This window comes from Poecilia mexicana, unplaced genomic scaffold, assembly GCF_051168715.1.
Source record: "Poecilia mexicana isolate PSO_F unplaced genomic scaffold, ASM5116871v1 scaffold_2, whole genome shotgun sequence".
Taxonomy (NCBI): domain Eukaryota; kingdom Metazoa; phylum Chordata; class Actinopteri; order Cyprinodontiformes; family Poeciliidae; genus Poecilia; species Poecilia mexicana.
Genome location: NW_028263371.1, coordinates 5852410 through 5873168, shown reverse-complemented (window position 1 = coordinate 5873168; position 20759 = coordinate 5852410). Strand labels below are relative to the sequence as shown.

Genomic DNA, 20759 nt, shown 5'->3' with positions numbered 1-20759 from the left:
TAATAGAAAGTGTTTCTAGTTTGAAGTTTTAGTATGATTAATCACCAGTAAGGAGCTCAAGCCTAACAGTGCTGTATGTGTCTGAGATGTGTGTAAATCTTTCATGAAACTACGTAAGGACATCCGCTGAACATGTAGAAAACAATATTTCATTTTTGCATCTTCTGAGTTCATGAAAAGCCTAATTTAGGAAGACATCTTCGTAACAAGAACACACCTCCTCATTACTGAACTATTTCTTAAACTAGCTGACCAAACCTTCAAAAGCTCCAGAAGCCTAAGTAAGCATTCAGTGCATGTACACAGGGTATGTTCACTGAGTTTAGCGGGCAAAGTCGACGGTAACCAGATCCGTTCGAAAGGCCCACCCTAGCTGTGAGGCATAATATTTTGATTGCACGTCCCCGACCAGCACCACCCGACTCTGCCTCTACGCCTCCTGTGACATAGGGCCCTTTCATAGAGGTGATTGTCCAGGCCCTCATTGGGTTAGGACCGGGATGTGTTTATACGTCCCAACTCTGAATATCGAGATAGTAGTGAGAGAAACTGCATTTCATAAAAGGGATTTTAAACAGAAGACCAGGTTCTCATTTTAAATGAAAGTCAAACTCATTAGTTTGAGTTAAACAAGGTTCCAACGCCGTCTAGAGTGACTTTAGAGTTTTGGATTAGTAAGGATCATAAATGTATGGGAAATGATTTGTATTCCTTCTCCTGACTTCATTCCCTGTTCCTTTGTCTACATTTCCTTTCTTTATTTTTTTCTAGTTTCCTTCCTTTTGTTTCTTCCGTCCTTTTATTTCTTGCTTCCTTCATTGCTTCCTTTTTCTTCCTTGTTTTCCTTCTTGTCTTGTCATTCTTTCCTTCCCTTGTTGTGTCCTACGTCATTTCCTCCCTCCCTCTCTTTTCATTTTCTTTTTTCTTCCATTCTCTCCTTCATTATGTTAGTTGACATTGTTCTTCCTTCCTTTTCCTTCTGTCCTTGTTTACTATGCTACTTCCTTCATTGTGTCCTTCCTCCTATGTCACTTCTGAGGTTTTGATTCTGCTCGAACTTCATAGAGTAAATGTTATTGTCTCGTATGTTAGAATCGGCGTACGGGACCGGGACCTCTGGAACTTAAATTGTTCAAATTAAAGTGTGTGTTGCACACAATGACAAATCTCACAATTCAACTTTCACGTTCTTGTCTTTTAAGAAATATTCTGTCAGGTACAACCAGACATCTTCATGCTTTCAGTTCATCAGTAAAATGTGAAACACTTTCAGGTTGAACCGCATGACGTCCATGGAGCGTGAAGAGAAAGAGAAGGTGAAGAAGAGAGAAAAGAAGCTGGAGGACGAGGAGACAATGCAACAAGCAACCTGGGTCAAGTACACCTTTCCAATCAAGCACCAGGTAGTTAACATTGGCTTAATTAAAGGTGTACTGATAGTTGGTTGAGTCCTTAATAATCGAATGCTTGTTAAGATTCTGTGCTGTCAATTTACTCTTTTATTTGTGGTGAAGTCGGACCAAAACCCGTACGATAAAATATTCCACCCATGTCGTCTCATCTGTTGTCTGAGTCAAAATATTTTTGAAGTCTTCATATGTTAAATGACTTTAGAGTGAGTCAATCTGGTAGGAAATAATGTGGTTTATGTGACCATCAAGGGCTCTTTGATATAGAAGGTCAAACATTGCTGTGAGTCATTTCCCTGAGCAATTTGGACTAAATATACCACTAATCTCTGAACATTTAAGCTTTGTGTACGAAAACTTGTTTTTCTTGCTTCACAGAGAATTTTCCTTGCATTTCACTTGATCAGTTGAGCTTCTTGTTCTTCCTTTTATTGATGTTTTTCCTCATTTTACGTCCCATATGTAGGTGTGGAAGCAGAAGGGAGAGGAGTATCGTGTTACAGGCTACGGAGGTTGGAGTTTTATCAGTAAGACCTACGTACCTCGGTTTTCCCCAAAGCTTCCTGGAAACACCAACGCCAACTACCGCAAAGAACTGGAAGGTCTGAAATAACCCTTTCACCCCAGAGTCTTTGGTTTATGCAAAAAATGGTCAACACTTGTTTTCGTTGAATATCTTCCTCGGATTCAAACTCTTACTCTTTCTTGGTGCCTGTGCATCATTAATAAAAGAGAGGTGTTAAAAAGGTTCTCATCTATGTCAACTTTAAAAATTATTTCATGAGAACATTAGACTTCAAAGGATTCTTGCTTTTCTAGTTTGCAAAAGTATTCACACCTCTTAGACTTGTTCACTTTTTGTCATATTACGAACTTAATGTATTGTACTGGGATTTTATGTGATGTTTCGAGCTTGGAACATTGTTTTATAACCAATCCCTGCTTTAAAGTTTAATGTTTTCTAATTTTTTAGATTTGTTTTACTTCTGCATTACTTTATTGTGTGACACCAATAAAACATCTTAAAGTTTGTGGTTGTTGTATGGAAAGGCACAAGGACTATCGATGCTTCTGCAGGGCAGAGTCTGGTGGTGTTACAACTCCTCCGACTTATTTTGAAGCTTTTTGTTTAAGCTGATTAACATATGGACTCTGCTGCTAAGCTGTTAAAGTTCAACCTTTCGAATGATTCAGTTTTTTAAATCCATTCTGGAACATGATCTCTCATTCTCTCATATTTTTCTATAGATGCTAAACTGGGCAAGAGATGTACCTTGTTGGACTTGAGCCGACGACCCAGTTTAGTTGGATCGGGAGCTCAGGACGGTCCTGCGTCAAGCAGTGAAACCAAGGAGCAAGACTCCACGAGTCTCTCCAGAAAAGCTGCGGAAGACGCAGAATCTATGGAGAGGATGGAGCAAGACGAGAACGAAGAACCGGAAGAAAAGAAGCCAGCAGGTTCACCTGTAAAGATGGAAGGGGATCCCACAGACTCCGCGTCAAAGGAACAAAGTATAGTATTGTTCTCCAAAGCTTTCGACTTTTTAAAACTACCGCAATGACAAGTACTAAAACAGCTACATGCTAGCAGCAGCAAGGGTAGCATATGGAGTTCTTCATATGCATTATAATATACATATCTCCATCAGTTGAAACACTAGTTAATCAGAGAGATAGGAATGAAACAAAAAACTTTATATTACCCTTTTTTACAAAGATATTGTATATTATTGTATATTCTCCACACATAGCCGGGTCTTTCTAAGAATCAATAGTAATATCGTACACACCGAATGGGATTCAGAAAAGTTTTCATCAACATGAGAGTTTTGGTGTGGATGAAAGGCCACAACACATAAAAATGTATTTGTTTTAACAGATATCCAGCTAGGTGTAAAACTTAAGCTGAAGTGTGAATGCATTTGTCTCTTGCAGAGTCCAGTATTCAGGAGCACAAAGCTGCCATAAAAGAGGAGCCTTCAGACCCTTCTCAGCGCCCCTTCAACTACGACGTCGTAGACGTCAGCAAGGGCTTCCTCACCCGCGTTGCTTACAAGAAGAAAGTGAAGACCTCCAAGCTGGACAGCCTGCTGGAGCGCAGAGTGAAGCAGCACACGATCGAAGAGAAGCAGAGGCAGCAGGTTTCCGCATCCAGACCGCTGGCACCAGCGCCGGATTCTCCCTCTTCAGCCCCCATCCCAAGCACTCCGATCCGGCCTCGGTCGCCGCTCAAGCCGCAGAATCTCGCACAGACACAACTTGTAAACAAGGAAGCTGTGAAAGTGGAAGAGAAACTTTCTACGGCACAAACGTTGGGGGCAACAAGAGCCGGAGGACCAGAGGAAGGAGAGAGTGTGACTGAACTCTTTAATCCTTCTCCTTCCTCTGTGTCGAACTGCAGCCCCAAAAACACTTGCAATACAGGTACAGGTGAAGGTTCACCACAAAGTCAAACTGCCTCCATGCTCCAGGATCACTTGGAGGAAAGGACTACAGGGCATAAAGAAAACAGCTCTGAAGGTTCTGGACAAGAAGCTATTAAGCTGTCGGAGGAGCAAGAGAAAAAAGTGAGGGGGTCTAATAGCTCTTTAGGGCAACAAACAGCCTGTGTTGCATCCGATGTAACCAAGGCGGAACATTCTTTAAATACAGAGTCCAACTCTGTGACAACACTTCCACGTGTTGTTGACCAAAATACCAGTGAAAACGGATCTCCTGTTAAAACCTCAGACTCTCTGGATTCTGCGCATTCAGAGGAAAATGGCTTTGGGCCAGAGGAGACCCAAGGAAACTCGCAGGGCTTTGGACACAACGGAACCATAGGGGAAGACATTTCCAAGCCGGTTTCGCCCGTTCCTCAAGTGAACGGGAATGGCGGTTTGGTTGGCGAAAACGTACTGAGTAACTCTGTAACGAGCTTGAACAATGGTGTGCTCACCGACAGGCCCCAGCCCAACATGAACAGCATCGGGAAGGCCGAGGATCAAAGGCTGGTGGTCTCGTCGAAAGATGGCGCACAGCAGAAGCCTTTAGTGAACGGAGACTTGGCCTCGGTAAACGCCACGGTCATTTTAAAAGGAAAAGAGGCACATTCAGATTCTGAGGCAGAGGGAAAGATAACTACACTGGACCAGAATTACAGCCCTCCGCCGAAGATGGCAAAGCTTGAGAACAGCACAGATAAGTTTGGAGGCAACGCCAGGAGCAATCTGGAGAACGACAGCACCTCGGCTTTTTATCCCGAGGAGACCAAACGCGCTCCTGCCGTGAAGATCATCAGAATGGCTCCTTCTCCCATTCCTTCACCTGAGGAGTCCAGTCTGAGCGACGACTTCGCGGAGGAGAACAGCAACAGTGGGTCAGCGGATCCATTCAAGACCATCATCACTCAGGTAACCACAACCTCCACCACAACGACAGTAGTCTCCACGGAGACGAGGACGGCGAAAAGCCCGGGTGAATCCACGGCGTCGGTGGTGACGACGAAGAGCAGCGCAGTTTCGACCCTTTCCAGCATGACCAAAACGACAGTGACCAAAGTTTGCTGCTCTGGACTCGACGGTCTGTCTGAAGACAGCCAGAACGAAACCCTGGTGCAGGAGCAGAGAACGATGCACTCGTCCTGCACCCGGGAATCTGGTGCAGGTGGTAAAACTACAGTGTCGTCTGTCTCCACGAGCCACGAAGAGTGTTCGACGACGAAAGGACGCGTGCGCCTTCTCAAATTCTCGCGCACGAAGAAGATGCGCTCCGACACAGCTCTTCCTTCTTACCGCAAGTTCATCACCAAGAGCGCCCGGAGGAGCATCTTTGTTCTGCCGCATGACGACTTGAAGGTGCTGGCGAGGCGAGGAGGATTCCGCGAGGTGCCGGTGTTCAGTTACAACGCCAAGCCAGCCCAGGATATCTGGCCGTACCCTTCACCCAGACCTACGTTTGGCATCACTTGGAGGTAGACCTGCTACTCTTTGTTTGTCAAGAATCACTTACTGTTCTCTGTCTAGCTTGTTTTTCTGGCATCCAAGTCCATTTCACACTCTGAAGGGATTTTTCAGTGAAGTTGAGGTACACATTGCACACACAATGCATTTTTTGTGAAAATACATTTAAAACATACACTTCATTAGTATATGTTTTACTAACAATATGATTGTTTTACTGTTTTGTATCATTCAGATAATATCTTTCTAATTGCATACGGTACTTTATAGAAGTATTTATACCCCTTTAACTTTTCTACATGTGATGTTAAAAGCACAAACTTTAGTTTATTTCCTTAGGCTTTTTGACATTTTTATTTTCAGCCCCCTTTACTGTGACTCACCTTACATAAAATCCAGTCCAGCTCCAAATGAAGAGTAATTTAACCCCATTCAGTGTTACCTGAACTGAACTAAGAATCTGTGACAAGGTTTGGAAAAATGTGCGTGTACAGATGCTCTCCATTCAATCTCACTGAGCTTGAGCTACTTTGCAAACAAGAATGGGCATTGAATTAATTCTCCAAATCATATCTGTAATTGCAGTGACAGGTGATCCTGTAAAGTGTTGGTTTGGGGATTTTGAATGATTTTTGTACTCTGCAGTTGTCAAGATTTTTGTATAATTTTCCTCACACATTACACGTGTACAGTACTTTGTGTTGGTCAGTCGCAAAAAAAAAAAGAAACTAAAATACTTTGAAGTTTGTGGTTGCAACATGACAAAATTGGAAAAACTTAATCCTCAGTATCGTTTACTGCAGAACATTAAGAAAAAGGCTGTCATGTATAAATGGGAAACAGATGGATGTGGAACCACAGGACTAAAGACACAGGTTACCTCCCCAAACAGCACACTTTCAGTTTCAATATAACTCAGTCCAGGCCTGGTTGTCTCTGAAAATCTTCACACATCTGTTTTGTATTTCAGCTCAAACTGATCAACACCCTTGACAGTTGTAATTAGATTGTCTGTACAGTTGTCCAACAATATGAGAGTGGTGTTGCAGTTTATATTACTTCTGTATCACAATTGTTGTTTCGTAGACGCCAAGCAAGATGTAGCCACAAGAAAGGTTAAGCTGGCTTCACATCACAGGGTGTGATGTAAAAACGACAGCTAGTTGGTTGCGGCATTTCAGAAAACATGTCTAACTCGACGTCTTTGGCTATGTGATGCTGGATTCATTTCTGAAAGCTCGGGTTGCCCTAAACATGGCCGGCTTCACTGGTAATAAATGGCCGATTTATACTGGGCGCGTGCGAACCGAGCATGCAGTGTGACGTTTATAGTTGACACGAACGACGGTGGCTCTGAAGATGAACAGCCTTAGAGGGATTGTATCAATGCAAATGCAGGGGTACGCATTTCAAATCGTCAAGTTAGAGTTAAAAGTGACGCGCGATTCGCTTTTAAAAGTTTGCGTAGAGCGCGCGTGTTCCGAGCAAGCGGTTTGGGGATTATAGTTGATGCAACGAACGGCGGAGCAATATTCTCCTAAAACGAGCCCTCAAGGAAGGATCATATAAAAACCGAACCTGCTCTGCAAGAACACCTTCCAAGTCATTCACGTTGCGTGAAAGGTGGCACGCGCGATTCGCGTCCAGATACAAACATTTTGAGGTGCACGCCGCGACAGCGCGCGGAGGCGACGCGCAGGGCACCGTTCATGCAAACTGGAAGATTTGAAAAGTGCTCTCTCTTGCAGACCAGGTGCAGTTGTACTGGTATTTATATAAACCCTCTTTGAAGGATCATTTTACAGGAATATGGCTCCAACTTAGGCACTAATGATAAACGCAATACCGCTGTCTCCGCTTGCGCAGGTTCAACAAGCGCCAATATAACTTGAAGAAGCCTAGTTAATTTAGCAATTATTAATCGTTAACTGGGATACACAAGCTAAATAAACGACTATTTGAAAGGCTAAAACTTTACAAAATATATATATAAAGTTTGCATTTAAGATAACACCTTTGTCTGTAAATATTTTTTTTCTCAAAACTCCTCAAGTGTCATAGTTTTAGCTCTTATCAGTTCAAATTCACTAAAGGGACGCCTCTTCGCTGCAATTAAATGGTCAACTACAAAACTTAGCCAGCTTTACAAAAATCCAGAAGTGCACAACCAGACATCGCAACAGGTGAGATCTCTAGTTGCCCCTTTGCACCCAGTTCAATTTGTCAACTATAAACCTAGCTTGAGGCTTAGATCAGAAAAAGAAAAAGGGGTCCTCTTATTGTAAAAATAACAAACTCATGCACTCATTTAAAGGGCTCCCTCTTAAAATTACCTGCTATACATACAGCAAATAAAGTGTTGTGTCAGAAAGGTGTATCCACTGTCAGTTTATCATTCGCGTCTCCTCCCTCCCATCTGCTGTTTGTGGTTTTGGCCCGTAGAGCCTACTGCGGCTCCCAGTCTCGTGTCACACAGGCTCCTCTGGTTGTTTTGTCCAAGCTTCAGAGTCTCGGAGCAGACATGAATCACCCGGTGGTCAGAGAGGTGTCACCACGTTCACTTTCTGCACCGACCAAACCCTGCAGCCTGTGCATACTTTTCCACTGGCGGTCACACATGGGAATGTGCAGATCTACCAAACCCCATCCGCACTCAAAGCCCTGAGATAATCATGTTTTTGTAGATGTTCAAGATGTTTTTAATCACAGTGTCCAAGAGCCAAATTCATTGTCAGGACAGAATTCCCGGCCATAATGGCCCGAGCAAGATTAATGCCTTCTTCTGGACATTATCTGTGGATGAACGGCATCCTGTCGTAAATTTTCGGTGACTAAATGAACTGTGTGAAATAAGTGTTCTTTGATACGGTTTTTAGTGAGCAACCATCCTAAACTTCCACTAGAGCTTGAAAGTATTTATTAAAAATGAAAGCCACCGCTGTTGGTTTGGCAGAAATATAATCGGCAGCGATATTCCCAGAAGTCTGGTTTTTTTTATCTGCATCTTCCAGTTATGTACGTGATTGTACAGCAGTTTGTTTTCTGTAACTCTGAAGGAGTCATTACGACACCGGCAAATCATGGAAATTTTGATGTTGGTCAATTGGACAACTGGAAATGTTTTCTCACATTTGTGGATGACTAACACTTCCTCTGGCTGCTGGATCCAGGTACCGGCTGCAGACGGTGAAGTCCCTGGCTGGAGTGAGCCTCATGTTGAGGCTCCTATGGGCCTGTTTGAGGTGGGACGACATGGCTGTGAAACCGTCTGCCGCCGTAGGCACGACGCGTACAGGTAGACCCTCCAATGTGTCCTCAGTTTTTGGAAAAAAATAATTAAAAAAAGGAAAAAAACTTCTAGAGATTTGTAAATTACCTCTCATATATGTAATAAGTACCTGATTTCTCCAACTTATTCCTACTTTCACCTAAAAACCAGCCAAGACATTCAGTTGGCTGTTACTGTTTCTATGTTAGAGAGCATTTCCTCCAATTTTTTGTTTTTTTTTGGGGCGGGGGTCTCGTCCTCATCACCATACCAACCAAAGCCCTATCCCCACTCATTGCAACAGAGACCTCGGATACCGAAATCACCACCACCGAGATCATAAAGCGGCGTGACGTGGGACCCTACGGCATCCGCTCAGAGTATTGCATCCGCAAAATCATCTGCCCTCTCGGCGTTCCTGAGACGCCGAAAGGTAAATCGCATTTTCTGTTTTTTGCCATTTACTGATTCCTACACAGTCGTCTTGCAAGATCGTGAGTTGATGAGATTGGTATTTTGATAAACAAGTTTGGGGTTCTTCTTCCCAGAGAGCAGGGCAAATATTGTGCACATGTAAGTGATTTGTGGCTTAAACCAGTGAGTTTCTTTTTTTTTTTTTTTTTTCTTTAGTTGTGAATTAAAATCTGCACTCTGATCATTCAGTGACAGACCCGCCAATCGCTGACTTTGCTCTCAAGTCATCTGACCCAAGATGACTTGAGACAAAATATCAAACTGTCAGACATTTTCTGGAATAACTGGAAATCAACTACTGTGACAAAGTTATAAAATGTTGTCTTCTTTTGCCATGCTTCAGGCTCTCTTGCTTCAATTGAATTCCTCTCCCATTTCCTAATAATAAGCAAATTACTGACATACATTTTGCCTTTAGTTAATAACCAAAAACCCATTAGTACACTCATAATTAGTTTTAAGTTTATTATGGGAGGCATTTTACAGTTTAACATTTTTGAGTCTTTTGTTCTTTTTATACACTGATACGTCAGGGTTTCCCTCAGTGTATTACAAGCCTGGCGGGCCACCAGGCTAAGCTTTGCTCGTTTTATTTATTTTAGGGGTTTTTAAGACTTTATAGTTGATACTTGGTTATTACAGATAATGTCTTCCACTAGCACATAATTACCTAGTGATATTTTCAAATTTCCTCTCAACTTTAAACATTTTTTTAACTCAAAAACACAGAAAGTTGCTGGATGACTTCCCCAGCTTCCCTACCACCAGACTTAGCTAGTTTTTTGACATGTCATACTAACTCTTAGCACTTGCTTGTTAAAAATGTTTGGAGAATCTAAAGAACTGAATGAAAAACAATGAAGAACTGATCTCACATTATATGTGTGAGAGAATGTTTAGCTGAACTTTACGTCCACATATTGAAGCAAAGATGCTTCCAATAATCTTTTTTTTTTTTTGTTTCCCTCCCAACCTGTCCGCTGTTCCAGAAACACACACTCCTCAGAGGAAAGGTCTGCGCTCCAGCGCTTTGCGTCCCAAGAAGCCCGAGCCCACGAAGCAGACCGGCCCAGTGGTGATCGAGACATGGGTGTCTGAGGAGGAACTGGACCTCTGGGAGATAAGGGCCTTTTCAGAAAGGTCAGGGGGACGGGAAGGGGCAATTATCCTTTCAGCAAAACAAAAACCAGTGCTGTGTGAGCAGAGTAGCCCCCAGGTTGTGTTGCTAGGCTTCTAAATGAGGTTTAAAGGGTTTAATCAAAACTGTTTCTTCTCCTTTTGGAGATGCAGCTGTTAATAAAATGACTTTTTTTTAGCTATTCCAGGAAAATGAGTCGTTTTGATTCCAAACGGAGGAGCAACCCCGTGTTTTTGCTGTTATTTGAATCAAAAAAATCAAATCACTCACTGCACTTAGCCAGCCATTTTAGGCCCTCATGTTTTTATTTAGACAGCCAATGATTAAATATTAGAAAAAGTCTCTCATTCACCTCTTTTCATGTCTTCTGTTTGTTTTTGGTGTTGCTCTGTTGTAACAGCTATTTTAGTGATTGATTGTTCTAATGATTATTCGATTAATCGGATTTAGAAAGAAATATGCGCATTCTGCCCATTTGTCCTTCTACCACTTAAGCCTTTTTAAACAATAATGGAAAACGATTAAAAAATTCAAATAAACTAATAATTCAATACATTTTTTAAATAAGAAAATAAACATTTTATTTCCTAAAACGCTGTAACAAAACATTCTTATACTAAATTTGAAAGATTTGATTTAGTCTTAAATGCAAAATTTTGTACAGTTTTGGTTTAAATACGACCCTGAATGTGTTTTATTTTTCACCAAATAGTCTTTTTAGAGTTCGAATGCTCCAGTTAACAATTAATAGATTTCTAAATTGGTTCACGATTATTTAAATAATCGATTAATCAGATGAATCACTTCAGCTGTATTGTTTAATAACAGAATCAGGTGCTAATGATACCCCTTATATGAGAAGATTGAGTGGAAATGTACCTTTTTAGGTGTTTTGAATCTGAAGTGAAGTTCTGTGAAGTGCTTATTGTTTGAACACTTTTTTATTTTACAGGGTGGAGAAAGAAAAGGCCCAGGCAGCAGAGCAAGCCAAGGTAAGTTTGTTTCCCCAGCTGGCATGTTGGTTGATTTTTATCAAAGCCAATTAAAGAAACCCATGAACTGAAGCACGGCTCACGTGGGTGGCATTAAAGGCTAAATATGGTTTTGGATGGGATCCAAACATAATTCTCCGATTAAAATCTCTGATTTGCGCGCTAGATATTTTCTATACGTTCTTGTGTTTCTCCTGCTGAGCGTTTGGTCTCCCACATCGCAGAAACGTCTCGAGCAGAAGTCCGGCTCCGTCACAGCCACGCCGGCCGGGACTCCCGCTACGCCTGCCGCCACGCCCAAAGTCATCGTCGGCTCAATTTCCGGCCAGGGCACCCCCACTGCCAAGGTGGTGCTGTCCACCAAGATGGGCAGTCCTGTCACATTCCAGCAGAACAAAAACTTCCAGCAGTCCTTCGCCACCTGGGTCAAGCAGGGTCAAAGCACGCAAGGTAACTCGGAGGGAAAAAAACCTCTCTGTTTATAAATGTCTTGGATTGATTTTAACACTCTGTGTGTTTTTAAATTTTCAGGATCAGGCGGCGAGACCCCGGTCGCCACTTCCAGTGGGCACACTTTACACATCACAGGGACCTCGGCCAGCGGAAAAGTCGTGACGGCGAAGCTGCCGCTCCCCGCAAACAGCAAGATCGTCACAGTCAACGTGCCAACGACGCAGGGAGGTACGGCTTCGTTCCGGACGCACGCGTGTTTGTTTTTCTTTACTTTACTACTGGCCCACACCTGAGACGTCTAGGACGCGTCGCAGACGGCTCGTTAGATTCACCTTATTACCTGCCAGCTGCTGTAAACAGCTCAGTGTGCCAGAAAAGGTCACAGATATTTAAAAATGCCGGGCAGGTCTTCATTCTTTTTAAATTATTTTTTTTAACCCCACATAACTGGTATATTTTGAAACTCAAATTAAACATATGGGACTGCTGGAGAGACATGTATTAGTCGCACAGTTTTCAGTCTGTTTTTAAAGTAGCAGCGCTTTATATGCAGTGTCTTCTTAATTTAAATTTTTTCTTGTTACAGCCACAATGAATTAGATTAGTGCACAATAAAGCTGCAACTGACAATAATCGATTAGTCGATTAATTAGATATAAAATTTGGCATGTTCTACAGATTTTCTATTTATCCACTTAAGCATTTTTATACAATACAAGAAATGCATTAAAAGATGGAAATAAACAATTATTCAGTTTCTTTTTTAAAGTAAGAAAATAAACATTTTATTGCTGAAAGTGGCATAATATAGCATTCCTTTAGTGAATTTGGGCTGAGTGAAGCTAAAAATACACTACATGAGGAGTTTTTGTAAGGAAATTATATATATGAACCAATACCAAAACTACAAATTTACAAATTGTTGCAGACATTTTTTTAACCCTGTTTCTAGCAAGGCACTGATAAATCAGCCCTGTGTGTGTGTGTGTGTGTGTGTGTGTGTGTGTGTGTGTGTGTGTGCGTGTGCGCGTGTGTGTGCGTGTGTGTGTGCGTGTGTGTGTGTGTGTGTGTGTGTGTGTGTGTGTGTGTGTGCGTCTGCTCTGTCTGACGGACAGACCCGCCCACCAAATCACATCTGTACGTGTTCGGTAAACAATAGCCACCACTCTGTTGCCAACTCACCGACTTTGTCTCTATTCTCAGACGATAACATCAATATCAGCCAAAAAATTAGAATCGGCAGGTCCGGTTTTTCAAAGATCAGCTGGAAAACTGCAATTAGTGCACCGTGAATCATTTTGTAATGATTCAGTCAAGACCGTACATTAATTTCCTTTCACTTCGCAGTTCTGCACTGTAATGTATTTGTTTGTCAAATGAAATCCAAATCCAGCACATTTAAGCTTGTAGTTTTATTACAACAAAATGTGCCTAAATACTTTTGCAAGAAATCAGAAAATGTTGGATCAAATTATGGGACGATAAATGAAAAAGCATACGTTTGATTATTTGAATTGACTTCAAATCTGCTTTATTAAAACACAACTAACATTTGAAGGGAATTCTGTTAGAGAGTAATGCAGCGCACGCGATATTTCTTACTTTTGAAGTCGCTGTGAAAGGGAACGTCGGCTCAGGTGGAGTGTGTCCGTTTAATAGACGTGTGTGTTTATCCAGCGTGACTGCTTGGTGCCCTGTTTGTTTTGGAACGGCTTAAGGAAGTAAGGCAGGGAAACAAGTTTACCCTGAGGTCTGCTTCCCAGACAGGTAGCCCTCTATAGTACGTCTGTACTCCTCCCCTCCCCCTTCACACACACACACACACACTCACTCGTCTTTCGTGTTTTTAAATAAGAGTTTACCTCTCCACTCGCTGCAACCCAGACTTCTCGAGCTTTCTTTCTTTCCCTCCCAAACAGAAGCGTGTTTTAATGTGCAACCGGCGCGGCAGCTACCAGCATTACGAGGAAGGCCTTAAACATCTTTATTTGAAGAGGGAAGCCCTTGATGTATGGGCTTACCTCTCGGGTTAGAGTTGCAGAACCACAGAAAAGAAGGCAGCAGAGAAGTCACACTCGCGGTTTCCAGTTCCTCCAGCAGTTTCGCATGAGCTCATGAAGGCCGAGAGCAAATATGAAACGCGCTCTTTGTCAGATTAAGCTAAGAAGTGGGTTTCTGCCGCTCCATGCATAATTTATAAAGGAGCTCAGGTATGTTGGGGGAAACCCAACTAAGCTTTCAGTGAGCCTTTGATTTTATTTTATTTTTCTTTAACCTACTCGACTAATATTTATAGAGATTGTGATCAAAAGTTGGCTCTTAAGCAAAGCGAGACACCCACAAGTAACGGATTGAGTTGTGCAACAGCAGGGCGACTGTGCAACTGCTTACTTGTGGCGTTGGTGATTAAATCATGGACTCCTGAATGTTTTGAAGCTGCTACCTGCCTAGAGTGTGTGCATATAATTGATGATTCCTACAAAACTGAACTTTTTTTTTTTTGACTAATTATCGTAGCGCATCTTTGAAAGTCTTCATTATTCACGCTTTCTTTACCGCTTTACTGTCTCACACCAGTTTAAAACGACGTTTTCGAGGCGTTGGGAGTTTTTGTAATCCGTCTCGGCTTTCTGTGCAGGTGTGGTTCAACAGAAAGTGTTGGGGATCATCCCGTCCAGCACAGCAGGAGGCGCCCAAACCTTCACCCCATTCCAGCCCCGCACGACCACCCTCAACATCAAGCCCGGTGCCCCCGGCTCCCACCAGCAGGTACAACTCTGGCTGCTATCACTCCCAAACGCAGCTCGGATTGTCTTTTCTTGTTGCGTTTGTTTTTGTTTGTATTTTTATCCGGACACCGTTTTAAATTTAAACATTTAGCAGACGTTCACGTTGCTGGTTTTCGTCCCCACCGTCCATTAAAACACAAAAAAATGTTTTGAATTTGCTGTATTTACATTATTTATAGCAAATTATTGATATGTCTGACAGGAAAGATTCTGCCAGCAGATTTGACCACAGAATTACATACATAGGAAAATATGCTTCTTTTTTTTTTTTTGTTTATTTGTTTAAATCCTTTTTTCACAAACATTAAAATCCCACTGAAGAAAATTTATCAGTCCTGTTTCTATAACTGTTTATGGTTTTTCTTAGTTTTAAACCTAAAAACCAGAAATAAAATGGTGGGTTTTTTTTAAAGTGTCTACAAATTTCCTATTGCAGATATTTATTAAACATTTGTACGCTGTCTTTTCACAAAAGCAGCTTATGTAACATTGAGTTTTATTCAGCTGTACTGATAGATTCTGTATTTAAGGCCTAGCCTGGGTTTTTATATTTTAAGTTCACTTAAAGCTCTGTCAGTTTTTGTCTGGAACAATGTGGAGTTCTCACATAAAAATGTGTTGGAACCCCGTTTAGAAAAGTGGGTGCTGTATTAAAAATATTTAATGGAATAAACACCCTTCAGGTTCTAGGTGGTGGTGGTCAGATCCGTCCAGGAATGACGATGATCCGAACCCCAATCCAGCAGTCCGGAGCTGTTGGGAAGACGATTCTCCGCACGCCCCTTGTGCTCCAGCAGGGTAACGTCATTCTGAACCCTTAATTTGAATAAATGTGCAGAGTTTTGTGTTATTAAACGAAACCACAGATGGAGCAGTGACCCGCTCTGTGTACATCACGGCTGCCTCCCGGTTTCTAATTGCGTCTCGTTGTTTTTCCTCCAGGTCAGGGCGGACAGCAGGTAGTGACGCAGATCATCCGTGGCCAGCCTGTTTCCACAGCAATATCGGCTGCCGGCGCCGTCACCGCGGTAACAGGTCAGGGAGTGACCGGTCCCAACGCCGCAGGACAGGCAGCTGGCCAAACACCGCCCGGCACCCCGCGGGCGCCAGGCCAGGGCCAGGTTAAACTCACCATGGCCCAGCTCACGCAGCTCACACAGGTTGGCATCCTGTGTCGCCTGCTGGTCTCAAATTAACATTAGAAGTGTGTGTGTGAGCGTGAGTGTGTGTGCATCTGTTAGTCAGCTAGAAATGACTGTTAAATGATGTCAACAGAGGAAAAACATACAGTATTGGGCAACAGTCTTTCTATTTCTACAGTATTCTCCCAAGGAAGGTGACTTCTTTTTATCTTTTACACATCTTAATCAGTAATTCATTCACTTTTTTTCTTTTTATCAGTTTGTCTTATTTTTATATTTAAGCCATTGTCTGAAAATGCCAACCAAAATAGCAAAAATCATTCCTAATTTGGACTTTTTTTGCATGTATTTTTAGCTGCATATCGCAAAGACACAAATTGATTCCATTTCTTCAGCTTATTCTGTAAAAACACCAAAGTTTGTACAATTTAACACATTAAATTACTTTAGCACCAGTAAGATGGTTGCCTTCAGACTAGTAGCTAAGAAATGACACAATGTTTCTAAGTGTCCCAATACGTCTTTTTCGCTTGCGATACTGGAAACGAAAATGTTTGAATGTTTGAGTATTGGCCGATACAAATAATGAACTGATATGACATCATCACAAATCACACTTTTCTTAATTACTTTACAGAGTGTAATGTTAGAATAGGCTTGACCAAGTGATATTACTCTGATGGTTCAGTCAACAATAGAAACTTTTACATTTACCGTTGGCTCTGTGTGCGGGATGGAAATGCCGGAGTGGACTAGATGCTGGAGCGGACTGCTTCTGTTGAAGTGCTTATACCTCAGGTTTTAGTTGCAGGCCGACATAATCTGATAATATGTTTTATTTTTTACCAATTTCTGACATTAATATCGGATCGGGAAAACCTTACAGTTGATCGGTATCATTTGCCAGTAGCTGAACTCAGTAGTTGAGCTGATTTCACTTAGCAATGCAAACTGATGTCTGCATTTTATTCATTCATAAACTCAAAGGCAACTTGCTACCAAAAACAGGTTGTTTGACTTTGTTATTCGGAAACAATAACATTGAAGTCGCCAGAAGTTCATATAAACTGTGCTATCGCACGTCACTACACTGTAAACATTGATTTTTTTTTTGGTCAGTTAAGCACAATATTGATGAGTTAGACAGACTAAGTGGAACCAATCTTAGTCAAAGCTCTTAATCTTACCTCAATAGTTTTGTAATGCACAGTTATTTGATCTTTGTTAACCGCAGAAGCAACAAGCTGGATCCGGTTTGGAGCGACCAGCTGGCGTTGGTGGTTCACAGGCCCTGACTGTGATGGTTCAGGGCCAGGGTCAGACCACCGGCCAGCTGCAGGTCATTCCCCAGGGGGTCACCGTCATTCCAGGACCCGGCCAGCAACTCATGCAAGCAGCCCTGCCGAACGGCCAGGTGCAGCGCTTCCTCTTCACCCCGCTGCCCTCCGCCGCCACGCCAACGTCAAGCACAGGTTTGACAGCGGCGCAACTCAAAAGGCATAAGATGACTCGGTTTATCCCGGCGTCTTGTATTCTCGCGCTCCGTTTCTTTGCTTTCCAGCCACTTCGTCTCCCAGCCAGCCCAACGCCACGGCGAGCAAAACCGCAACCCAAGCCGCGCAGCAGGCCGCCGCTCCGATCCAAGTCGGGGCGACCCCTCTCTCCACCACCGCCGGCGGCGCTTCGTCCACAACCCATCAGGGCCAGTTACCCCCGCAGACCCAGGCCCACATGCCTGTCCAGTCCCCAACTTCACTGCAGGTCAAAGGTCAGGGGGGAACCGCACAGCTCCAGCTGCAGCAGACGCCCCAGCTCATCAGTGTGTCCGGACTCCCACAGCAGGTACAGGCGTGTTTTTTGGGGGGGTGTGTGTGTTTGTTTTATTTAATTTTTTGCTTTTCTTATTTTTTAGTAAAATACAGAACAGCTGACATTCAAATTTTTTCACATCTCGTCATAAAACTCATTGATGAGCTTTTCGGGTGAATTTATGTTATGGAGCTTAAGTGGAAAGTGGAACAAAATGTTTTAAACATACAAATACACACCTAATATTTTTATTTGTACATAATTTAGAAAAATCCTTTTCCTTCCGCCTTCCAATAACTGTACTACTAATTACCAAATAAATAAAAAGCCCAATAAAATCCCACTTTTTGTGGTTTTAATGTGACACACTGGGCAAGTTGAAGGGACAGGAGTAGTTCAGGGTTTTAGAGGACGTTTCGTTGACCATGTGGACATTTGTCATCTTTAGGTTCTGGCACAGCTCCAGGCCCAGCAGGGGGGAGGCTCTCTGCCTCAACACATCAAGCTGCAGCTTCCCATCCAGATACAGCAGAGCGGGACCACCTCAGCCCAGGGAGGACAGGTACAGGACCCAACCACACCACGCTATCGTTCACCTGTCGACATGGAAACTAAGCTGATTTGAGATGCGGCTCAGTTCAAACACAAACCGATTTCTGCCCAGATTGGAAATGTGGTGACCATCCAGACGGCGTCAGTCCAAGAGCAGCTGCAGAGAATCCAGCAGCTCCGAGAGCAGCAGCAGCAGAAGAAGAGGCAGGCGGCAGACGCCAAGAGGGAGCTCGCCCTGAATGCGGCCAACCAGAGCGACATTATACAGAAGCAGGTGCGTTTGTGGAGGGAAGCCGCCGAAGCCAAGTCTTCGCCCAGTCAGTGTCCTTAAAAACAGTCACGACCCACAACTCCTCTGAGATGGTGTTTACTTTACTGCCTCTGTTTAGAGAGCCCAGCTGTCCCAAAACTACCAGTGACGCTGAGCCCAAACTGAACGCGTTTCACACGTCAGTGAATCAAGTTGGACGCTTCATATCGAGCATCAGAATCGCTTTAGAGCCTGTTGCCTTTTTTTTTTTCTCTCTGCCTATCTCTCTCTGCAATGGCAGATGAAATATTGAGAGAGCTTGACTTTATTTACTGAAAGCATCATCTCTGAATTCACCAGATCATTCAGCTGTGATTTTGGTGAGTTTCCCAAACTAGCTGCACGCTGAGAAGGATTGCTACCAGTGCTACTTTCGTCTCACCCAGGCCCAGTTTGACGACTTGATAACTGGAATCGGTGCCTGCATGTCCTGGCAGGACATCAACTACAGGCCACACCGTCGCAGAGCGGAGTCTCTCTGACTGGCTGACGCTCTGCGTCCAGCAACAAAGGTTCAGATTTTCCAACTGTAGCGTCGGCCGCATTGGAAGCGCTTCAAAACCAAACGAGCCACAAGACTTCTTGACGCGCCATAGACGCCCGTCCACATAGACTTCGCATGTAAACCAGATGCTCAAATCACGTTGAGTCTGAACGTAGCATCCAGGTGTCAGAGCATCCTTAAAAAGTCTTCAGTTCGTGTAATTCGTGGGACTTTTCTGGAACATAGAGAATAGAGAGCCACAGACGCAGCTGTGAGAAACAGGGGAAAAAAGAGTAAATGAACAGTAATTCATGTCTTCAAATGTTGGCAGTACAGATTTTAAATTTCGTCCATAATGGTCTTAAAAAAGGACTTTAGCTATAAGTTGGTGGAACCTGCAGAAAACCTGTACACAGTATGTAAATAATTTGCGTGTTTTACATTCAGTGCAACCTGTTTATGTTTAATATTGATGCATATCTGTCCTTTTCAGTGGCGATTCATGGTGCGTGATACTTGCTCATGCAAATGGTTTGTGCTGACATCGTTCAACGTGTTTTTCAGGTGGTCATGAAACAAAACGCTGTGATCGAGCACCTGAAGCAGAAGAAGACCATGACACCTGCAGAACGAGAAGAAAATCAGAGGTGTGTGTGTGTGTGTGTGTCCAGTGTTCGTTCTGTGTTTTCATCTGTGAAGAGATTTATTTAGTAAGTAAGGTTTCGTTTGGGGAGGTTAGAGGTTTATGTTGCGGCCCGTTGGGAATGTGAGTCAGCTCTCCGGCTGGTAGCAGCAGCTTTTGGATTCAGTTCTTATACCAACACAGAAATTATGTGTCAACCATCTGGGGGGAGAAGAAAAGAAAATCAGTTTTTCCTTGAAATTTCATCCATGTTTGTGTTTTAAGCTATTCTGGTATTGTCGTGGGTTTTCTGTGCTAGTTTCCCCTCTGAGACTTCATAACATTAAATTATAATAACAGTATGTTCTTCCAGTGATCCTAAACCAGAGAACAAAATGCAACTTCAGTTATTAATAATAAGAATCACACGCAAAAAAAAAAAAAAAATTCCAGCCCCTTCAGAGATGTACCCCGAAAAACAACTCTTTGCTGCTTTTTTTTACTGACTTCATCCTGCCTAGAGATTGAACTCTGACCAATATTTCACCTTGACAACCATACGTTTATGTCTGCAGACATTGTGTCAACACTGCCCATTCACACACACCTGAAACATCAAATCCAGACTACCTCTCAATCTCAAACACTTCTGTCTAGCTTCTTCTACATGCCTGCCCGCATTTGTTCGTTCGCCTCCATGTGCTCGCCGTAGCAACGCCGGCCTACCTCTGACCCTGGCAGCCATATATGCGTTGGTGTGTTTTTCACACAGATGCCATGCAGAACGAGGCGCAGACTTTCGATCTCGGTCGCGAACATTAGCAAACACGAGTGAACACACTGAGGGCCATAGATGACACGGGTTTACAGTCATGAACACACATTTTGCTTTTAGAGTTGCTCACAGTGCAGACTTTATCTGTGGATCTTTATTTCTGTCTTATTCATCACTAATATTTGTTTGAACAATTTAATTAGAAGCATCAATCACCACGAGCCTTGTAGCCCTGCACCTGACCTTCTTTCTTTCTTTAAAATTTATTGAATGTTATATTTTTAAACTTGCGGCTCTTTGAAGATAAGAAAAACTTAAACAGCCTGTTTGTTTTTTCTTCTTTTTCTGTTTCACTATTACCCTTTAGGCAGGCCTGCACTCTTATTGTTGAAGCTTTCAGAGTCTCATTTAAACATGTTTAGAAAGAACCTAACCCTGAAACAGAAAGTCACAGTTGTTACCAGCAAATTTGTAGCTCACTGTAGTTTTGTGTTAAAAAACGTTGAAGGGGCAGAATTTGAGCTTTAGATCATGCTGTAGTGTAATCCCTCATCAAAAACATACCTGGAGTGTCGCTTTGATTCTCTCATGCATGTTTGAG

At 42.8% G+C, this 20759-nt stretch overlaps 1 protein-coding gene across 2 annotated transcripts in view; it reads left to right on the top strand.

Moving 5' to 3' along the window:
- The window catches only part of LOC106903367 (nucleosome-remodeling factor subunit BPTF), a 45224-nt gene that overhangs the window by 12273 nt on the left and 12192 nt on the right, over window positions 1–20759 (top strand). For both annotated transcript variants that reach the window (XM_014967099.2, XM_088009721.1), the window contains exons 12-29: window positions 1274–1403; window positions 1876–2011; window positions 2658–2921; window positions 3345–5361; window positions 8521–8645; window positions 8923–9051; window positions 10082–10232; window positions 11183–11222; window positions 11447–11672; window positions 11754–11903; window positions 14314–14444; window positions 15148–15262; window positions 15407–15624; window positions 16841–17078; window positions 17168–17448; window positions 17864–17977; window positions 18080–18241; window positions 19326–19408. In XM_014967099.2, the coding sequence (XP_014822585.2) occupies window positions 1274–1403; window positions 1876–2011; window positions 2658–2921; window positions 3345–5361; window positions 8521–8645; window positions 8923–9051; window positions 10082–10232; window positions 11183–11222; window positions 11447–11672; window positions 11754–11903; window positions 14314–14444; window positions 15148–15262; window positions 15407–15624; window positions 16841–17078; window positions 17168–17448; window positions 17864–17977; window positions 18080–18241; window positions 19326–19408 (4710 nt within the window). The remainder of the gene's footprint in view (window positions 1–1273; window positions 1404–1875; window positions 2012–2657; window positions 2922–3344; window positions 5362–8520; window positions 8646–8922; window positions 9052–10081; window positions 10233–11182; window positions 11223–11446; window positions 11673–11753; window positions 11904–14313; window positions 14445–15147; window positions 15263–15406; window positions 15625–16840; window positions 17079–17167; window positions 17449–17863; window positions 17978–18079; window positions 18242–19325; window positions 19409–20759) is intronic.